General features: G+C 38.6%; 2 protein-coding genes across 5 annotated transcripts in view; both read left to right on the forward strand.

Annotated features, from left to right (window-relative positions):
* The first annotated feature begins 964 nt into the window (after window positions 1-964).
* Window positions 965-11,108, forward strand: LOC114143849 (E3 ubiquitin-protein ligase TRIM7). Of its 2 annotated transcripts, XR_003595337.1 has the most exons (5): window positions 965-1,789; window positions 2,408-2,547; window positions 3,892-4,059; window positions 5,636-7,303; window positions 11,096-11,108. XR_003595337.1 is itself a non-coding variant. In XM_028016193.1 (4 exons), the coding sequence occupies exons 1-4, from the start codon at window positions 1,061-1,063 to the stop codon at window positions 6,342-6,344; spliced, it is 1,746 nt and encodes a 581-aa protein (XP_027871994.1). In that variant the 5' UTR covers window positions 965-1,060; the 3' UTR covers window positions 6,345-7,524. The 2 variants fall into 2 exon arrangements, 1 of the variants encoding a protein (XP_027871994.1); XM_028016193.1 differs by lacking the exon at window positions 11,096-11,108 and having other exon boundaries at window positions 5,636-7,524.
* LOC114143853 (MICOS complex subunit mic25a-like) overlaps window positions 8,514-20,962 on the forward strand; it is a 71,814-nt gene continuing 59,365 nt past the window's right edge. The window contains exons 1-4 of one of the 3 annotated variants that reach the window (XM_028016213.1): window positions 8,514-8,718; window positions 10,282-10,372; window positions 10,753-10,861; window positions 11,653-11,797. In XM_028016213.1, coding sequence (XP_027872014.1) covers window positions 8,635-8,718; window positions 10,282-10,372; window positions 10,753-10,861; window positions 11,653-11,797 — 429 coding nt within the window. In that variant the 5' untranslated portion in view covers window positions 8,514-8,634. Of the gene's footprint in view, window positions 8,719-8,779; window positions 8,969-10,281; window positions 10,373-10,752; window positions 10,862-11,652; window positions 11,798-20,962 lie in introns of those variants that run through there. The other 2 variants (XM_028016221.1, XM_028016229.1) reach the window with 2 other exon arrangements.

Here is a 20,962-nt window from a genome sequence, read left to right on the forward strand (position 1 = left end):
GAATTGCCTGAACAACCGGGTGTCTGGTTCACAGAGGAAGGTGTGCCAGAAAAACAACAACAAAAAAAACACTTAAAGGAATGCTCAGGAGTTAGATCATGAACAATAGCATGTAATCAACAAATAAAAAAATCACAACAAAACAGTCAAAAACATTATCCATGTCAATGTCATTGCCCTGTGTACCTGCTGTTCTGCACATCACCGAGTGGAATAAGGCGTGTCAGCTGAAAAGTAAACTCATGGTCCTATAATTATTGTTTACATCAAACACAGACGAAAAAGAACAAGGAGATTTTGGCTACAAGTTGGCAATAAGTTGCCTCTTATTTTGGAAACAGTTGCAGCCAGCCCTCTGAAGCAGTCAGATTACTAATTTTAGGGAAAGAATTTTCATCTTCACTGAGTTGAAACTTTTCTCAACATTTGATCTTGGTATCAAACAGAAACTTTGATACCATATATTCTCACCCTTCTCTTGTTTGTTGGCACATTTACAGTAAACAAGGAATTTGCAGCGGATGTGACTTTACTCATACATAAAATATGAACTTCCCCTTTTTGCTGTATATCAACACGGAAGCAATAACAGCATCTTTATTCTCACCAAGAAGATATAAAGTTTCCAAATACATTTAATGAATTTTGATGAAGATTTTCTTTTTTGCTCAGTATGTTTTGTTTTAATTAAGCCAGTTTAGGAAGATACAAGGGCATTCCTGAAGCTGGATGTATTTGTTCTTACATCACTGCTTTAAAATCACAGCTGGTGGTTTCCAGAAAGAAGAATTGCTGACATTTTCTTTTAAAAAGGTCCTATGGATGTTTGCAGAGTATTTTCCGGTCAATAGTAACCCCATTGCTGGTGTGACTTCCAGGCATCACAGATGATCTTGACTCTGGAATGTTGCTGTGCGAACAAGTTTGGCACCTCCTACCTCTGACTTAGATAAGAACAGGCAGCATTGTTTCTTGTTTGCTCTTTGCCGTACCTGTCTCTCCACCTGTGGATTCTCTTAATGAGAAATAAGGATAAGATACTAGTTGCTCACTTGGATGGATGAAAGGTTTTCTCAAGAAGAGAGACAAGCACGAAGAAAGAAACTACAACCAGAAGAGAAAAAAACTGCCATTCTTTTCAACCTTCAGTATGTTTTTATCAAAGCAAGAGGATCAGCTTGCCCAGGAGCTGAGCTGTCCCATCTGTCTTCAGCTCTACAATGATCCAGTTGTTCTACCCTGTGGGCACAACTTCTGTCGAGCTTGCATCTCCAAGTCTGCTGACCCCACATACAGCGACAAAGAACCTCTACGCTGCCCAGAGTGTCGCGAGACCTATGACGGCGTCGATACCCTGCAGAAAAATGTCAAACTTTCCAACATTGTCGAGGGTTTCCAAGACTCTTCCCAAAACATTTATGAAGAGATCCTGGATGTGATCAAACCTGCGAACCCAGAGGCAGACAATGTCATTTTCTGTGACCAATGCATAGATGACAAGACTCCGGCGGTGAAGACCTGTCTGAAGTGTGAGGTGTCGCTGTGCTTCAGGCATCTCCAGAAGCACAACGAGAGGGAGTCCTTCAAGACTCACTCTCTGGTGGAACCTCAGAAGGATTTGGGGAGCAGGGCCTGCCCTGACCATAACCTTCCACTTGAGTACTTTTGTTCTAATGACATGAAGTCTCTGTGCATCACATGTTTGGAAGGCCATAACGAGAACCACGACGTCCTCACCGTCAGTGTGGCAGAGGAGGAGATGAGACGAGCCTTGGAGAGCCGTGGCAAGGTAGTTTTTTATGTACCTGATTACATTTACTGTGTTTAGGACGCAAGAACTAGCAGATTTACACAAGACAATATATTTATTATGTACAGGTGGCAAATAAAAAAAAGGACAATGTGAAGTTTTTTATGGTGTTCTAAGGACATTACCCTCAGTTCAGTGGTAAACACATTAGTTTTTATAATTCTAATAACTACTCTGGATTTTTTATCAGATTGCTGAGTTGGAATGACAAGAATATTCTGGGCAGAGACATGGCCTCTATGAGGTTGGGGGGGAAACTCCTGGTCCCAATATGGTTCACATGCAGTGTTTTGTAAAACATGACTGAGAACAATGCAAAAGCAGACACAACAGATTATCGTTGATGAGAACAGTGTGATCACTTCTGACAAGTCATGCACAGTTCTAGGTTCTGCATGACTGCCTTAAAAATGCCAGTTGATCTTAATCTTTATTCAGTGTAGAAGAAACACATCTATTAGAAGATATCTAGAAAAGAACATCAGTGTACATCCTTGGACTTGTTCTATGCTGTGCAAGAAAGTTGCATCCTGTTTTTCCAGATTCTCTTTCTGTCCATACGACGTAAATGTCAACACATTAACTGCATGTCTGCAGGTGGTTTCCAGCCGACTGCAACTAACAGAGTGCCTCCTTCAGAAGACACAAGAGGACCAGGGAGCCTCCGAGGCTGTCGGAGATAAAATGGTCAACAAGGCAGTCTCACTTATGGATAGCATGGCTTCAATAGTGGACAGGTAAGGCCCTGTATATTGATAGAAGCTTAAAATGGTGCTACTGTACATTAGGTCTATTTAAATGCTGAACAAAAGCACAACACCAATGCTGGATTGGTATAAATTGGTGACTATTTACTTGTTGTCAAAGAATCATTGAACTTAGTGGCTATAAGAAATGGGCACTGTAATGGAGGCATCTGCCAACATGGATTCCAGTTGTGCGAATCCCATATGAATTTTCTTCACTGCCAGCTTTTCTAGGAAGGAGTACAGTAAATATATGCCTTCAGAATAAAAGCCAACAGCTTTCAGACATGGTCAAACCAAAGTTGTAAACGTTTTACTGATCAAATGATGACGACATCCTCATGGTCCTCAGAATTTAAAATACTGCAGACACTCACCACAATAAGACATGTCTTAATGTTACGTACAGGGTGAGAACCAATCAACAGGCTCAAAACAAATCTCACGGCCTTTTGAAGAAACTCATTTACACAACTTTGAGTGGCTATTTTTCTGCCTTGAGGTGTTAGCTAGCTGTGCTGAAGCACTAACAGTAGCTCGTTAGTAAACCAGAACAACTGGTGATTTGGTTTCAGGTGAGTTATTTTTAGCACAGTCCTGCTCTGCAACAGTTCTAGAGCTTATATAATTTTTAGCATTATATAGTCATGCTTGTAAATATCAATATATTTTCATATACAAATGAAAATATATGTAAAACAAAATAACAAACTGCATCCTCAGCAATCTTTACTCTTGCATAAGCTGAAATTAAAATGGAAAAGAAGCATGATGATTCCTGGATTTCTGGATTAAGAGTTAAATGTTGATGCCAAAATTACTTTTGAACTATTAATGACTTGTTAAACTAATGCATAAATACAAGACTAAAACATTTTTAGGACAACGTTTGTGTATCAGCTTGCAGTGTATTCTGGAGAAATGACCTTTTGCTTTCACTTTAAAATGAAAGAGACCTTGCATTACGCAATGTACTGATTTGTCCAATTTACCGTGAGTACATCTAGTCTTTAGCTGCTGGTAATAACTTGAGTAGCAGGTTTAGCAAGTGACTTTTGTAGAAAAAAAATGCACACCCATCTTGGCACTTCACTAATGTGGTTAATGACAGTGATACAGTGATCCACCCATAAACCTTTTATTAGTTAATTCAGCAGACAGTAATAAGGAGGATTTAGTTACTTGATTTTAAAACTTTTATATAACATCAGGTGGTACAATCTTGTCAGAATGTTGGTGTCCAGCTGAAAAGCACGCCAGTTTTCATTGAATTTTTCTTTTAATATACTAATGTAAAGTGAAAATGACAACCTATTGGTGACATGACATTTTCAGGTTCAGGGAGCGACTGCGTTTGGTTTTGGAGGAGGAGAGAGGGCAGCGGCGCAAAAGCTGGCAGCTTGGAGTGAGTGCATTGGAGGAGCAGCAGCAGCTGCTGCAGGAGGCCCAGAACTGTGCATCTGAGGTGCTCAGCGAGACAGACACATGCGCCTTCATACACAGGTACAAACATAATCTGTCCTACATTTTACTGAGTGATTCTTACAGTGTCTTGCAAAAATATTTGGGCATTGGGGGGCATTGCCCGCCCACAGAGTCATCCGTGCCCCCCCTGGACTGGAAGCTGTTTGTTGTTTTTACCTTAGAATGGCCAACTTTCTGTTATTCCAATATCAATTTGATACAGTAGGGGCTTCCGCACTTCCCATATCTGTGCCCTCTGTCACTGTTTTCAGTGACAGAGGGCATCTGTTGTTACGACGTGTTAATCTGTTGTTAACACGTCGTAACCTGTTTTTCCGAGCCGCCTTTAAACGCAACATGAGCGTTACTACGCTCGCGCTGGGTTTACACCTGTGCGGCAGCGAAGCAGACCTGCTGCTCCTGCTGTGCAGAGCTACACAGGTGTGTTAGAATCATGCGGCAAACCAGCAAAACGCAAAGAACTTTGCACAGTTTTCCCAACAAACTAACCGACTGAGTTGAGTAAAGCTGCTGGATGCAGGTAATGTTAGCTAAAAGATCACTAGCTAATAACAATACAGCACTTTAAGCTTGTTAACAAGTAGCCTGTAGACTACTGATGTTGTTGTCTACGTTCAGCTACGTAGATTCATTTTGCCCCCCCCAAAAAAAAGATAAGTCGATGCCCCCCCTGTTAAACTCGTCTGGAGCCGGGACTGTTTACAACCCTTAAGTTCCTAATGTGTCTTATTGGAATGTCATGTGATAGACCAACATCAAGTAATGTACCACTGTTAACTGGGTGGACAATACTTTTTTTTTTAAGTTTTCACAAATAATTTCTTCTAAAAATAGTGCTGAGCATAAGTTTTCAACATTCTTTAATCTAATATCTCATTCTAAAATCTAGCCCAACCAGCTGTGGAGTCTTGCGTGTTAACTCGACAACTAGGTCCTACTAGTGAAGCATGTGAAAGAAGATACTCTAGTCAGATGAAGCCAAAATTGAATTTTTTGGTTCATGATGATTCTGAACTTGAGACTGACCAAAGGGAGTGATTGGCCCTTTGTAGAAAAAAATATGATGTATAGAGAAAAACAAACACTGCACATGACTCTGAGCACGTCACCACTGTGAAACATGGTGGTGGCAGCATCATACCATTGGAATGTTTTTTTTCAGCAGGGACAAATAAGGTGTTCTGGGTTGATGGGAAGATGGATAGTGGTAAATCCAGTGCAAACCTGTAAGAAAACTTGATTTGATACAGAGGCGGAGATTTGTATTGTGGTTGAATGAAACATGCAGCCACAACAGCAATGTATTGTTTTAGATAAATATAGACTTGAAAATTGTGGTTCCATCTAGTCTGACTGAACTTGGTTTATTGCACTAAGAAGAGTTGTTAAGATTCCAGTCTTTATATGTGCAAAGCTGGGAGAGACAAACTTCAAAATACTTGTACAATTTAGTTGTATATGCTCTGAAAAATAGTATCTTGCAGAAAAAGATATCTATGTGTGTGCTTATTAAAAGTCTAAGGTTTTCATGCATATTTTTATTTGCATTATGACTGGATATGATATAATTTTCTTTTTATTTTTTGCTCATCAGATTCATGATGATTGAACAGAAAGTGAGAGATGCTGCCACAGGCAGTCTTCCCAGCACGATTTCCTCAAAGGTCGACCTGAACACCAAGCGTCTCCAGACAGACCTCAAAACCATCGACTTCCGCACAGAAATGGTCCGTCTCCTTGACACCCTTCACATCCTGCTCAACCCTCTGGAGGTCACGTTCAACGTCTGCACTGCCCACCCCTGCTTGTTGGTGTCCAACGACCTGCACACAGTCAGATGCACCAGCTCCAAGCAGTCCTACGTAGACCACCCGGAGCGCTTCCTGAGTGCACCTCAGATCCTGTGCAGCCAGGGTTTTTCCACAGGCACGCATATCTGGGTGGCAGAAATGGGCAGCAGCTGCATGTGGTCCCTTGGCGCGTGCTACAAGACCATCCCTCGCCGTGGAGACCACAGCCGCCTGGGGAACAACTTGGTGTCCTGGAGACTACAGTGGAAAAACGGCAAGCTAACTGCGTACTCTTCATCTAGCAATGCTGGGCTGGGGGAGACGTTCCAACATCCATCTAAGATTGAGGTTGTGCTTGACTGTGAAGGTGGAACCCTATCTTTCCACACTATCCAATCACACAGAGAACACCTTTACACCTTTAAGACTGTGTTTAAGGAGCCAGTTTACCCAGCTTTTAGTATCCATTCAAATACATCAGAGTCTTGGATCACTTTACAAAGTCAGATGTGACACCAACATTTGGTCTGTAACTTTCCCTGTGCATAGATATGTTTGGGGTATTCCTGTTTTTAGATCTTTATTCACACTTTTGTTCTTACCAAGTTTGTTTAAATGTTGACATGTAAGTAACTAAAGTAGTCCAGGTTTTCTCCCGGAAACTCATCAACCCAAACTAAGTGTCAGAAACTATAAGTTCATGTTTTACTTTTTCATGAAAACACTAACGATGGCCTGCCTCAAAAGTGGGGTTTCGTATTCCTACTGTTCACCATCACAGATAATTTACTAATAATCAAAAAATTTGGAGAGGATAACATCCAATATTTGTAATGGAAACTCCATACTTTATTCCAGATTAACATCAAGTTTTTCACAAAGGTGTTTTTTTCTCATCTACACATCAACATTTGTCTACAGTCAGCTAACGATAACTGACCTTAACAGAGAGGTTGATCTATGCCTTTTTTACAGCCTGGCTGGATTACTGTAGTCTCTGTTGGAGATTTCCAACAGAATCCTGGACCAGATCCAGCAGGTCCAAAGCTCATTCGCTAGTCGACTAACATACACTAAGCCTTACCAACATATCACCCCCTGTCTCCCAAATCTCCACCGGCTGCCTGCCAAATACCACATCACTTACAAGATCTTCTCATCTGCAAATCCCTCAGTGTCCTAGGCAGTGGGCACCTGTCAGAACTTCTTCAATCAAACACACTGAGTCAGACCCAACAGTCCTGTGTGTCATGTGTTCATTTTCTGTCGCTTGCACCAACCTCTCTCTCATCTGAGTTACAAGATGCTCTTCAAAACGTTGTTTGACTTTACTCCTTGAGTTTAATTACGCACTCTATGTAAAACATCCCTGAGTTTCTTGAAAGACACTATGTAGATCTTAGGTATCATTGTTCTTATTATTATACAGTTTATATAAAGTAGCATGACTATTAAACTGACATTATTTTTTTGTGGAGTACATGCAGTATGACACAGGTGTTTTGTACTTCTTACATTGTTTTGTTTAACTTCGACCAGGTTTCCTTTATGTGATGTAGTTTCTTTAAGCTAAGTGCATTTCCCCTTTGATTTGATTTTTTATTTTGCATACAGTAAACAGGAGACCGCTGACATTTAGCATGAGACATGTTTTGTGTTTGGGGTACAAATAAATTATTTGACACACAAAGTTTGTAATGGTTGTGTCTGTCACTGTCTTTGCCACTGTTGCGTAGAATGTATTGTCACATTCTGAGCCAGGATGAGGTATAATTAAACTTTGGGTGTGTTGATCACCTGGCGAGTTTGAGGCCAAAAGAACCACAATTAGAATTTACAGCTGGTTTTCTTATTTGAATCCACTCCTATCTCTACTTGAGTTTTACATGATGTACAGATTCAAGTACCAACATATGAATAAACTCAAACACACCACCATCCTGACTGGTTGCAGGACAGCCCTCTAATATTTGTCTTAGTCCTTACACAACCTTGTGCTGGCCCCAGTGACATGTATCTTTTGCATAATTGAATTGTGACCAGGTCTTAGTTTGAAAAAATATATTTAAAAGATTTAGTTAGCTTATTTGTTTCTTTCTGAAACATGTAACATTAATTATTTTATGTACAGTTTAAACTTTATTTAACTAGTCCATTGGTAGTAGAAAATGCTTCAGGTTGGTTACACAAATGCATTTGGAAATACATGAAGAACACTCTTCAAGCTAAAAAATCTGTGTGGGAAACTCAGGCATAATTGAGCAGCCGAGTTCAGTAACTGATGACTGATACACTCCAGTAAAAGTTAACTGTAAGTTTTTGATTAAAAAGATAAATTTAAAAATCATTAGGTCATCAAACAAATCAAATGTTCTATAGTTTTGATTGGCTTAGCTGGAACTGGGTCCCTGAATGAGATTCACCATCAGGACCTCATACAACGTTTGGCCGCCCATGGCCATGTGCAGGCTTTGCATGAATGAACTGCCAGTGGGGTTGCCAGGTTTAGATATAATCCCGTAAATATCAAACATTAATTTTACTCAATGAATTATACCTGTCGGCAGTTTGAAAAAAACACGGATGTCCAGTTAGTCGCTTCTTTGGGTTGATTCATTTGTGGGAATCTATCCTCCAGGTTTGAAACGCCACAGAGAACGGAGGATATAATACAGAAAACTGGCAACCCGTACTCCCATCTGTCACACATTCTGTCATTGGGCAGGACACTAACACTGTTTCATGATAGCGCCAATATTCAGCTAGCAGCTAAAAAGTAAGGTAAAAGGGGAAAGCAGGAGGCATGGGCTCGGGAGAGAGTACGACCAGGAAAGTATCCTTCGGCGTGGATGATGAAGACAGAGTCAGGATTCTCCGCGGGATAAAGGTGATGCTAATTTAGCTAGCGTCCGATAAGTCATGCTGACGATAGTTTAATGCTGGCCAGGTGGAAGCTTGTTGCTCCAGAGCACATACACAACAAACCCTCAGACCGTGGGCAACGTCAGGTGTACCACCTGTGAAGGAGGATGGAGGAGCTGCGAAGGTGGTGGAGCAGGTTGATTCACGAGCCCTGGAGGGTCACTTTTCCTCTTCGCCAGACTTCATTGGATACAAGAGGGACGTAGCAGTTCAACGTTCGCAAACTAATTTACGTAGCCGATGGCCAATTCAATGTGGAAATATGTAAGGTATATAGATAACATCGGCTTAAAAACGTTCTATCTAGACTAATATGCTTTACTTTCTTATGACACCTTATTATTTTGAGCGTTGTAGTATATTTACCAATTATGATGCGAAATGAACGTAAAGTACGGTCACTATTGTAGATGAACTTGCGTGCTGCATTGCTGCTTTGTCATGAATTCATCTGAGAAGTAAATGTCATCACAGCCTGTTTTGTATATCTTTTGAGGGTTTAAAATGATTAGTTTTTGAATGGAGTTTGGTGAAAGGCTTAAGCACAGCAGTGCTGCATTCGAGGGCGAGTTTGCGTGTCGGAATTTTACATTATAATTAACCACAAGTAAGAAAGGACGGTATATTTTTGTGCTACATTGTGGCAAGACGTTTGGACAAAGTACAATGTGCCATTTGTCCTTTTAGTTGCTTTGTATGTCCATATTCCTGTTTTAAACGTTTCTTTTGGCTTACCAAATGAGACTCAACATTTCACGTGTTCCAGTCATATTTGTGCAAATACCTATTTTAATGTAACTACTTAAAAATACTACACTGAACAGTAGTTTTTTAAAACTACTGTTTAGTTGTTTAAAAAAATTACAGTTTTTTTTTTTTTTGCTTTGACAACAAATGTAAGCTTATTCTCCTCTTGTTAACCAACATCTTCCACCCAATTTGTTAACTCGCAAGCATCTGCGACCAGAATTTGTCCGCGCTGTTTTGTCCAGCCAGAGTTTTCTCTTTGGGGTTGTTTTCATGCATTTGTGGGATCACAGCAATTGATGCATTAATATTTGATGATTGTTTTTAAGACTTATTTCAGAATTTAGACTAACGACGCACTGGAATTTAAAAGATTCTATCTATTTCAGGAGTTAGGTTTTCTTAAGTTGTCCAAAAATATCTGTCAAGAGCTAAAAGTCAAAGTGATAACTGTGTTTGCCAACTCTGGTTGCACATTCAGATTTAATGAGTCATAGAGCGTGTCAGTGAATGGCCCTGCCCTCTGCGGTTTTATGTGTAGCTATGTTTAACCGTTTCCCATAGAAACATCCAAACGGCTGTATTAGTGGGACCTGGTCTGTATTTTCAGATTTAAGTTGCTCTGACCTGTTTCTCTTGAATAAATCTCCACCAAATATTGTGTATTATTGTTCCATATTATATTATCAATGTTTGTTGATTTAGATATGATGTTGTTTGTAGACTGTTGGTTTGTATGCTCCATACCCAGCTCCTAAATGTCTCCTCTTTCTCCTGGCAGCTGTCAGAGGACGTTCTCCAGAGGATGAGAGGAGTGGCTAACATTCCTCCAGAATCCTCCTCTTCAGCCACAAGTCCTCAGAAAGAAAAAGGTAAAAGTTTGAGTTTAACTTTTTGTTAGCAAAAGATCATATCTGAACTTTACTCTCTTGTTCATGTTGGACTTTAAAATGGAAAAACTTCAGAGTGTTCCGATCATTTCTAATTATAGCATGAAGAAGCAGAGTGTGTCAGTAACGAACTCTTGAAAACACAAACACACACACGCACCCCCCCCCACACACAGCCACACACGCCCACACCCACCCCTAAATTCATATTTATAATATGAATCATGAATATGAATTATAAATATGAATTATGCTCTTCAACATGTAGAATTCAGTCTTTGGAGCTTAATGCTCACCAGAGAAAGTACTGCATTGCTTAATTGTCACCGTTTCTCATATGAAATGTTTGGCTTTGTGACCAGGTGCCTCTCGCAGTGCCAGCTCAGCCTCTCAGGCCCAGCAGAGCCCCCCTCACCGGGCCCCACCCAGCAGCAAGTCCGGGAAGACATTCGCTAAAGATGAACAGAGAAGGTGGGTAAGACGGTCAAATCCAAAACCCATTTATTCCTGGTACACAAACGCAGCATTGATGATCACATTTAGCTTTATGTATTGTCGCTACCTCACTTATTAGTTGCCTGGAGGAGATAATGATGTCTTCTATTTAGTCTGCAGTCAATAACTTATGACAAGACAATTATTCTCCTATTACAAATAAAAAAATCTGCCAATGGAACTAGTCCTTTTTTCATCAATAATAAGGAGTTATTTAATCCTATCTTATTTTACTTCTATATCTTGCTGGAAAGTTACTTGTAACTTAGTTTTGTCTTATTTTAGCTGTACTAAGATATTTGCACTAGAAACTAGACCAACAATCCTTGGTAAGATTTTCTGCTTTTGCAGTGTACCTATTGTTGCTATTGACATTTTCTGCTCCTTGATAAATTATTGAAGTAGTTTTATTGCCTGTCACTGGTCACCTGTATCTAATGGGAAAATGCAGACTAGAACAATATGGAATATTTCCATCTTTAAACCAATCTGGACAAATACTTAGGGAAAGGAATAATATCAAATTTGTGGTTATGCATATAAAGCTTGACCACCGTAGAAATATCTTTCATTCATTCATAGTAAAATGTTATAGTTACATCTTTGAAAAAAGCTCACAAATGGCCTGAACTGTGAATATTTGACTTGCGGAGACATCTCAACCATTTGAGTGTAACAATAATAGTCAGGATTAAACACTTGTCAGGTCGTAAGAAAATGGAGCCTTTTCTGTAATAATTTATGATTTATGTTGTAATTTGTATTAGGTATGAGCGGCAGCAGACGATACTGAAGGATGAACTGGCCAAGATGGCAGAAAGAGAGAGGGAGGCAGCGAGAGAGGAGCTGGTTAAAACCATGAGCCGAGAACGACAACAAGCACGAAAGGAAGCAGAGAAGGCCAAAGAATTGGTACATACACACACATGCACGCACGCACCCCCCCCCCCCACACACACACACACAACAACCTCACAATGTCTCTCTTTGTTGGACACACCTTCTCAATCAAATCACAGTACCCAAAGTCCATCCTCCTGAGAAATCTTTCCCTTAGTGTAATCTGTCTTAGAATAATTCTTTACTCAGAAGATAAAAGAATTTGAACATTTGACACAGATCCTCTCTGTCCAATCAGGCTGAGTTTGAGCCTTTTTTTCTTTAAAGGTTTTGTTTGCTCTAGTGGTCTTTATTTGAAAGTAGTTTGACAGGAAAGCGGGTAATGAGAGAGGGAAGACATGCGGCAAATTTCACCAGGCCGGTAATCCAACCTGCGGCTATCGCCACGAGGACTAAGGGGTCATGGTTTGCCCCTTCACCACCACAGCATGTTAAAATGTATTATTTTCTTTCGTCTTCATTGTTCTGACTACTTTTTTGTACCTTATTCTGTAAAACACCGTACAGTTAAATTAAAAATACTTCTATAATCCTAGAAATAAAGTAAATTAATCAGATTTCATAATAATTGAGATCATCTCTGTATTATTTCAGTTTCTATAGAAACAAAAGTCTTGGTTCTGAGAAAAACATAAGTAGAAGGTACTTGTTGTCTTTTCTGTCGCAACTATCAAAATTTCTCATTGATATTAATTCTGCAGATTTACATGTAAAGTGCATTATAAATAAAATGTTATTAATAGGATATCCTGACATCACCACATTCAGTAGGAAAGTACATGTTATTTATGAATGTGATGGATTTCATCCTAGAACAATCACAGGGATAACCTGTAGGGGGAGCTGCTGTCTTTCATTTGCAGGAATGCGTTTTTAGTTTCTGTTCTCCTTTTTTTTCTTTTTCATTTTTTGTTTCTGCAGAATCAAGGTTTTACAAAAGTTCAGTGGTGTAACTGTTTTAAAAAAAACTAATTAACTTGAGTGTCTGTGAGTCGGAGGAGATATGCTTTTGTGGAGTCAAGTCATGATTCAGTTTGCTGTTTTTTTTTTTTTTCTCCAGCCAAATTGCAAGTTGGAGTGTTTTGTACTGACACAAATTGCTTCTCGGGTTTGCATTTGTAATTTCCATGGTGATACTCACTCTGCCTCACTCCTCCCTTCTTATCCTCACCTATTTCCTCCCTGTTTCTTTTCTATCTTTTCCTTGTCACCGTGTTCTGCCTCCCTCATCTTCTTGCTTTTCTGTCTTTCTTTCTCTCAGCTCCCCCCTCCCCCTCCTTACCACCTCCATCCTCTTCTGTCTTTTTTTCTGTTTTCTATCCCAGCCCATCACTCTCTCCTTTCTGCCCTGGAGACAGTATTATCAGCGAAGTGCACGCGGTAAATTGCACCCTGAGAGTTTCCTGGGGTTGCAGATAGGAGTGGGGCAGCCTTGGAATTATAGTTGTGGAAAGGGGAGAGCTTGTTGTACACACCAGTTGGTGCCTTCATGTGACTCTCTCGCTCTCCTACTTCCACCCCCACCCTCTGTGTTGAGATGTGCTGTAGTGCCCGTCTTATCTCCACTCCAACATACTCCTACTTCTAATAAAAAGCCTGCTGGAGGGATGGCGTGAGCAGAATGACCGGTTGTGCAGACTGGACGTCCTTATGCTAAGGGCTCCTTGTAATTACTTTGTCCTGTGCCATGAATGCATATATAAAATGTGGGTAGATTTTTTTTTCTTTCATATTTTTAACTCATTTCTTATGAAGCCGGTAGCAGATCAGAAAGCATTTATCCTCTGGAGATCCAGTTTCACAAATCGGATCTTTTAAATCCAAGACAAAGTCACAAGAAAGTAGAATATTTTTTTTCTCTTCCAGAGTTTCAAGAACAAAATTGCATCATTATGTTCTTCCATATCCTGATTTTGAAGGTCTTGGAACTTGGTCTTGGGTTATAATTCGCACAGAACCTTTTTCCATGTGTGCTGTTCGAGAACAACAGGAGAGAACCGATGAAGACTTCTTAGTAGTTTTTATGAAGTATGAAATGTCTTGGTCAGAAAGAAGAAATTTGTCTGTCTGTGAGTGGTATTTATTTATTTGGTTGTTGTATTCTTTTCTCTTTAGAAGAGTTATGTCTTTAAAATTACAACACATCCGGGAAGTATGCAGTGCTACCCACATTTTATGTACATGTTTAAATTGTGTTAAATTCACCAGTTTTCTCAAAATTGTAAAAAAAAAAAAAAAATACATTCATGAGAGAAGGCTTCAGACTTTTACATGAGTAGCTTCCGTCAGACTTTTCTGTCCAGTTTTCAAAGTGTGTTCAGTGTTTTATTAGCCTGTCATGGGCCAGTTTCTTGTCTTAGGGTTTACCATGGTTTTAAGAACCTGCTATCTTAAAAACCTTAAAAATGTTCTGTCATATCGCTCCTGTGGTTTAAAGTCCCTTTAATAAAATCCTAGAGAAAGTTCTGGAGCTTGGAGCAGTCACCGGTCTGTTCCCTGTCTCGGGACTTACACTCATTTCTCATTCACATGAAAAGAATCTGTCTTCTTCGAAAGTTATGTGCTGAGAGCTAAATTATACTGCTTACTTCTGTTGTCATCACACTCCTCTAAAGGTAAAGTTGGCATGCTAAAATCCTAGCAGGGTGCAAGCTAGCCAGCAAAGCCTGACTAATTAGCCTGCTAATGTTAGCTTTCAGTGTTGCTCTGTGAGCAGCAGCATTAACAGTTAGCTGTTATAGTTAGCCACAGAAACTGGACATTTTACTCAATGTTATCATATCTCTTGCCTAACATTAGCAATTAGTGCAGCAGCTAGCATTATAAGTTAAAGAGAATGGTCTTTATGTGTTCCCTAGAGAATGTGGGCACTTTGTGCTGAGATCGACTAAAGGCTGCCAACATTTCTAAATCCAGCATGTTTCATAAGTAATCACTGTGCAGTAGACCCTATTTAAAGGCTATGTGGGAACTTCTTTTAGACATGACTCATTAAGTCTAGAGAGCTAATCCTAAATTTGCATGTAGATATTCTACAGTGTTTAGAGCAAGCTAAACTGCTGGGTCCAAATGGGGTTCTAACTTAGAAATCATTGTATGATGTTAACATGTCCCACATAAACCAAACTAATTTTGTAGAGCCACGATAGCCACAATAATTCAAAACAAAAATTGATGGTGTAATAGTGAAAAATGATAATGTATTTATGCTGGATGAAAACAATTCTCATTTTAAACTTGCGTGCCATTAAGTCTTTTAGCTGTAGAACAGGCAGCAAACTCACAACAGGCAGTTTATCAGTTTGACAAGATCCAACATTCAGTCTGTTTTCAAAAATGAAAAGTCATAAAAAGTGTTTCTTGTCCAGCATAAATCATAATTTCATAAAAGGAACAATATTTTCTCACAAACCAGATATTTGCAAAATGAAAAATACATACAAGTTGTTTTAAATATACATTATTATTATTATTATTATAGCAATTATGAAATACCCTGCTCATGTAGGAAAGATTATCTGAAATAAGTAAGTCATTTATTTCAATTCTAGCTCATTTCACAGATTTTGTGTTTTATTATTTAGTATTTTTTGTCCTGGCTAAGACAAGCTTACACCTAAACTTGTGATAAACATATTAAAATATATGTCAAGAAAAATACGTCTTTGGACCATTTAGTCAATATTAAGACATATTCACTCTGTCAACATTTAAAGACTTGAAAGTGTTGCCATATTTTCAGAGAAACAGGGAAAAGTTTCAGCAAGACTGACCATAAGGGAAGATTGGAAACGCAAGCTTCCAGATGATTGAGTATATACTATATAACTGGGTGGAAGAAGGATTTAAGGATGAAAAAGATGTGACTGAACATTTTGTGAAGAGTTGGAATGAAGAATATAGAGGAGGCGAGAATGAATTGAAAGAGGAGATGACACACTTTTCCTCAAAAGAAGGGAATGAACCAATGGATGAATAAGAAGTCTTTAAAAGTAATTTAACGTTTCCCGAAGCATCAAGAGGAGGTGGAAGAGATTAGCAACAACGGGCGCCTGAAAAGGGAAGGGAGTACCTATTTGTAATGTTTCTTTAGGCAATTGGATTTCTAAAGGAAGAGGGTTTTGCTATATGATTAAAAGGAAATTTGCAAGATGATTAAACATTTTGCACCATTAGGAGTTGCTGGAAAAGACTGACAGGAAGGAAGGGGGAGAAGGAGACGGATTGATGGAGCAAAATCTGAAGCATCAGACAAATAACATGAAAAGGATGAAAGGAAAGAGACTGACTGAATAAAATGACAGATGGTATAACTGTCAGAGAAACCCAAAAGGTTAGCTTCCACTTATTAACAGATGTGGATGAGGGAGCAAAATTGAATATTATTATTAAATATTATATAAATTTAAAACACCTCTTTTTAAAATGTCTGTGGGATGTAATCAAAAATGTAAATCTCTGGTAAGGATTTAATTAGCTCCTGTATTTCTTCCCATCTAAAATGGCTAAGATTTGGCATATGCATGTCACATCTGGTGCACATGATGAGAACATTACTTGAGATTTTCAAGGAGACTTTCTCTGTTTAAGCCTCAGACATTTAGTTTTGATGTGGTCCAGACTGTTGAATTCAGAGTGAACACCATGTTAATCTGAAACCTTCAGAATTATGATTGGAATTAGGAGTCTGGTAAGGGATTAAAAATATCTCAAAAGAATTTGATCTAGATCTGTTTTTGTCCTTTTTTTGTAGTAAGCAAACACTTTCTACACTTTTCCACTTACAGACTTTGAGTCTGTCAGTATTACCCTTCAGTCTTAAGGCATTGATGATGAAAGCTATCAAAAGCTTTTTGAATGATCAAAGCAGGTGGGTGTGGCCAAGCCTCAAAATCTGACTTCTCACCATGGAAGATGAAATTGCAAAAACGTCCACACACAAGGTTGTAGCTGACAAACTTTCTGTCAAGATGAAGTTGACTTATGACTGACTGGGCTGGGTGGGTGCATTGAATTTTGATATCTCACCATTCCCATATGGTTGGCTCTAAAAATGCCATTTGCAACAAACAGAATAAAAATATTTGTCAACCTACAGTCAGATCAGATCAATGGGACTGCACTATAGCTTGAATCAACTGTGTGCTTAGAACATTTATTATTGAATATTGTGGATTTGATGTACCTTCCTGTTGCATCAGATCTACACCAAGCCTATATAGTGACTTGATGACATTGCCCATAGGCTGGGTTAAAGTAAAAAAAAAAAAAATCACATATTTCTGTGGTGACAGTCTGTATGTTTCAAACCTGATCATCAAATAGATGATCATTTCAAACGACCTATTCCAAATACTACATTGAGTCTTCAATAATCCTTCACCACAGAATAGCAGGTGACTACAACTTCCTTCAGAAAGATTGGATTTTAACTGAACTGAACATAATTTTAAAGTCTTATTTTAATTGCTGCCTAGTGGCTACATGCGTGTAAGGCTCACTAAATGAATAAAGGTGGCAATGAGGAAAATTCATAGTAGTGAGAAAGCCTGGGTGGCATCTAGAGCAGGAGCTCCTCAGTGCTGCTTGACTTGTTTATATCTTTTGTTCAGTGAATAAACTGGGTTAATTTTTGTTGAGTGGACAGAATCTTAATACAGTGTATTATTTTATCCACATGACATTCTGTCAATAAAATGTTTTTTGGGTAAGAAACTTAAGAAAGGGAATAAGTAGCAAAGATTTGAATTCACCCAGAGTCAGATCCCTTGTTACTTCACTATGTTTTTTTCTTCTTGTTCTTCCTTGTGAAATTGAAAAGCAGAGCAAACAGAGTTTATCCTTGAGTGCTTGAATAAAAACGAGAGGTGAGGAGAGAGAGAAAAAGCTACAGGTGACTCAGTTCTTTCCGTCCCTTTGTGGATGGGCGCTGCTTGAGTCACAAGTCAGAGAGCCAGACAATGATGCGAGGCGTATGCTATTTACTGGCTTCCTCTCTTCTTCTCTCCATCACTTCTTCCTGTCTTTTGTTGCGTCCGCATTGAACCGCCTGAACCTTTCATTCCTCCGTCCTTTTCTGCATCATGAGCCAAGGACCTCTCCCACTGCGCGGCTCCCAGAATGCTCTTTGTTAATGGCAAATCTTTTGCAGATTAATTTCAGAATGAGGGCAGGGAATAAGAGAATGAGAAGAAAGGAGGCAAGCCGAAGAGAAGGACTAAGAAGGATTTTCTCTTTTTTCCAGTGTGTTAATGGCCTTTGGGTGCCTGTTGAAAGCAAAAGAAGGTTATAAGTCACATTAGCATATGGTAAATTTCTCTCTCTGTTCTCGCAGAACAATTAGGAAGCCTATTTTATTAACTGCCCTTTACCTTTCTTCAGATGGAGCTTCAGCTAATAAAAATGTCATCCATGCTTTTTTTTATGTTTTTGAACTCGTTTTGTCAAGCATAATTATATGCACTGCAACTCCTCGTTAAAAAGTCCATTTAGGATTCTTCAGTTGTTTAATGAAGCTATAGCTTTTTCAAATAATAATTTAATGGTTAAATAATAATTTAACAAAGCAAGTTCGCTAATTGAGTTCAAGCCTGGTTTAGGGTTTTTTGGATTAGTAGAATTGACATTTTTACTAACCCTAACCCTAGCTGAAAATTGTGGAGTGCCTTTAGTCGACAGCAGATGGCAGCAAAACCACGTCCCAGTCTTTTTTTTGTATTCCTCCCTTTCCTTCCAATACTTCCCTCTGTTCTGATCATGTATGTTATCAGGTGAAAGATAAAGCCTGAAATGTTCCTGGAATGTATTAATGTCTTCTCCATCACCTTACCCTGTACAGTAACCTTTTATTGCCTGCATTGCTTTCATTCTATTGTAATTGGCCTTGGACTGACACAGTGTCATGTAACTTTGTGCCATAATGTTCAGTGACATAAAATAGATGCTGGCGTTCTTTGTCTCACCTACGCTCTTACGGCTCGTGAGAGTACTGCTGTATTGTTACACAGGAAGTAATTAGGCCCATTTGCAACAGTTGACTGAGGGGGTTTTCAGTCTTCACAGAGGGCGCCTTTGAATTTCCAGACTTTGTGTTTTAGTTTCTCTGCAGCTATTAATGAGTCTTGAAATTCTGCAGAATCATGGGCTGTTAAAGTTGGGCTGAGATGAGATGAACAAGATCATCTTGTTGTTCATCAAGATGATCTTGTTCAAGAACAACAAGATTATTGTTGTTCTTTTATTTAACTGAAAATAATCCACTGATATATTTCGATCATTTAACCAAAAATAATCCATTTTTCCATTTTCAGTTTAGTCAGCGGAGAGTTTGTTTAATATTGATACAGAGTGTCTATAAATTACACCTTTTTGCCTCAGAAAGTTCAGAGCTAGTTATCCGTGGAATGCATGCTAGTATGGCTTACTTCTAACCAAGTTTGTTTGGTTTTCACCTTGCTTTCTTCTGAACACATGCAATTATTTCTCATTGTTTGAGATGCTGTTTGTTAAATCATCTTGTTGACTTGTAAAGCAACAGTAAATTGCACTTAAAACACTTAGCAGGATACTTTTCTGCCATAATGGTAGCAACATCTCAGTAACAAATCATTCTTATGACTTTTGAAACAATGGCACCTGTGTTTTAAGGAGCTACTTTTCTAACGTCCTATTGCAAGTTAGAAATAGGAAGTTATTTACAAACTAATATTAGTTTGCAATATTAGTACAAACTAATATTAGTAGCTGCAGTACTAATATTAGTTTGTACATGCATAATGTTACTTTATATTTAGTCTTCCTTACCTTTGCTCTTGGGGTTACGACCAATCAGCAGCAAGGAAGATGCATGGCGGTCTTAGAATGATTACAGCAACTTCCCAAGCTGCATTTTTCTTCACATATTTTATATACCTTCAACAATAATATCTGCCAATACTGATCAGCAAATAGACAAGGGTCTAGCCAGATGTTTCCTCTGATTGGACAAACCTTCATCTTGTGTTTTTACCTGGAATCAAATAATCAGTTAAAGATTCTCCGGCTGATGGAGCGACATTGTTGTGTCTCCCTAACGCTCTAGAGAAACTCATTCAGTCTCTGGTTGTGAAACAGCTGCGTTGAGACACACGCACACACACATGCACGCACACAGAATTGATACAAACAGAGACAGATGGGACACGCTTCATTATAGCATTACATATGAGCTGGTGAATTGCTTGATGTTTTATCATGTACTCCTCAGACTGCTTATTTAGTCCGACATATGGCAGCACGCTGCTATTATGCCGTTTAGGTGAGTGAAAAAAAGGTCAAACGAGCTGTGTAAAGCACATGTATTCTGCTTTCATGTCAGTCAAGAACATTTAAACACACTAGAGCAATTTTAAACTGTTTATGCATGCTATACAAAGGAAACTACTAACAAGTGTCTCATTTTACAAATGGAAAAACGTTAGTTTTTTTTTAATTATTATTATTTTTTATTTGGCTATGTGGCATTAGAATCCAATCAAATGGCTTGGACCAGAGGGAGTTTTCATAATCAATGAAACATTAATCAGTAATCTGATGTGTAATGGCTGTAAAATGTAATTTCTCAATTGTTGACTGTTTTCTATGACTTGGTATTTTTGTGTTTTTATGATGTAAAGCACATTGAAATACCTCGTTGCTGAAATGTGCTATGCAAATACAGTTTGATTTGATTTATTATGTTATCATAACCTTGTGAAAAAATATTACTGTTTCAACATAACATTTCAATATAACATGCTATTTGTACAGAAATCTGTAAAAACAAAACAAACAAAAAATACCTATTTGCTTTTATTTAAAACAGAAAAACAACCACTATTCCTACTGCTGCCATAAATATATTGGTTTTTACAGTTGTAATAATCATTTATGTTTCTGATATTGCTATTAGTATTACTGTGAGTGTTTGTTCCACGGGTTATTATACTTTTTCCTAGCAGACTTATATTAGCTGGCCAATAAGTCAAACTATCTGCTCAGTTAGCTAGCTCTCAGTCAGCTGCTTGGCAGAGAGTGAATAGCATTTACACATTATGACTGATTGTGTTTCTTGTGATCAGGAAAAATTTCCAAATAGTCCAGTGTGTCTATTCTGTACACTGGTCATTCTGGTAATTTCTTTGTCATCTTTTTAAAAGC

The sequence above is a fragment of the Xiphophorus couchianus genome, chromosome 1, assembly GCF_001444195.1.
Source record: "Xiphophorus couchianus chromosome 1, X_couchianus-1.0, whole genome shotgun sequence".
NCBI classification, from domain to species: Eukaryota; Metazoa; Chordata; class Actinopteri; order Cyprinodontiformes; family Poeciliidae; genus Xiphophorus; species Xiphophorus couchianus.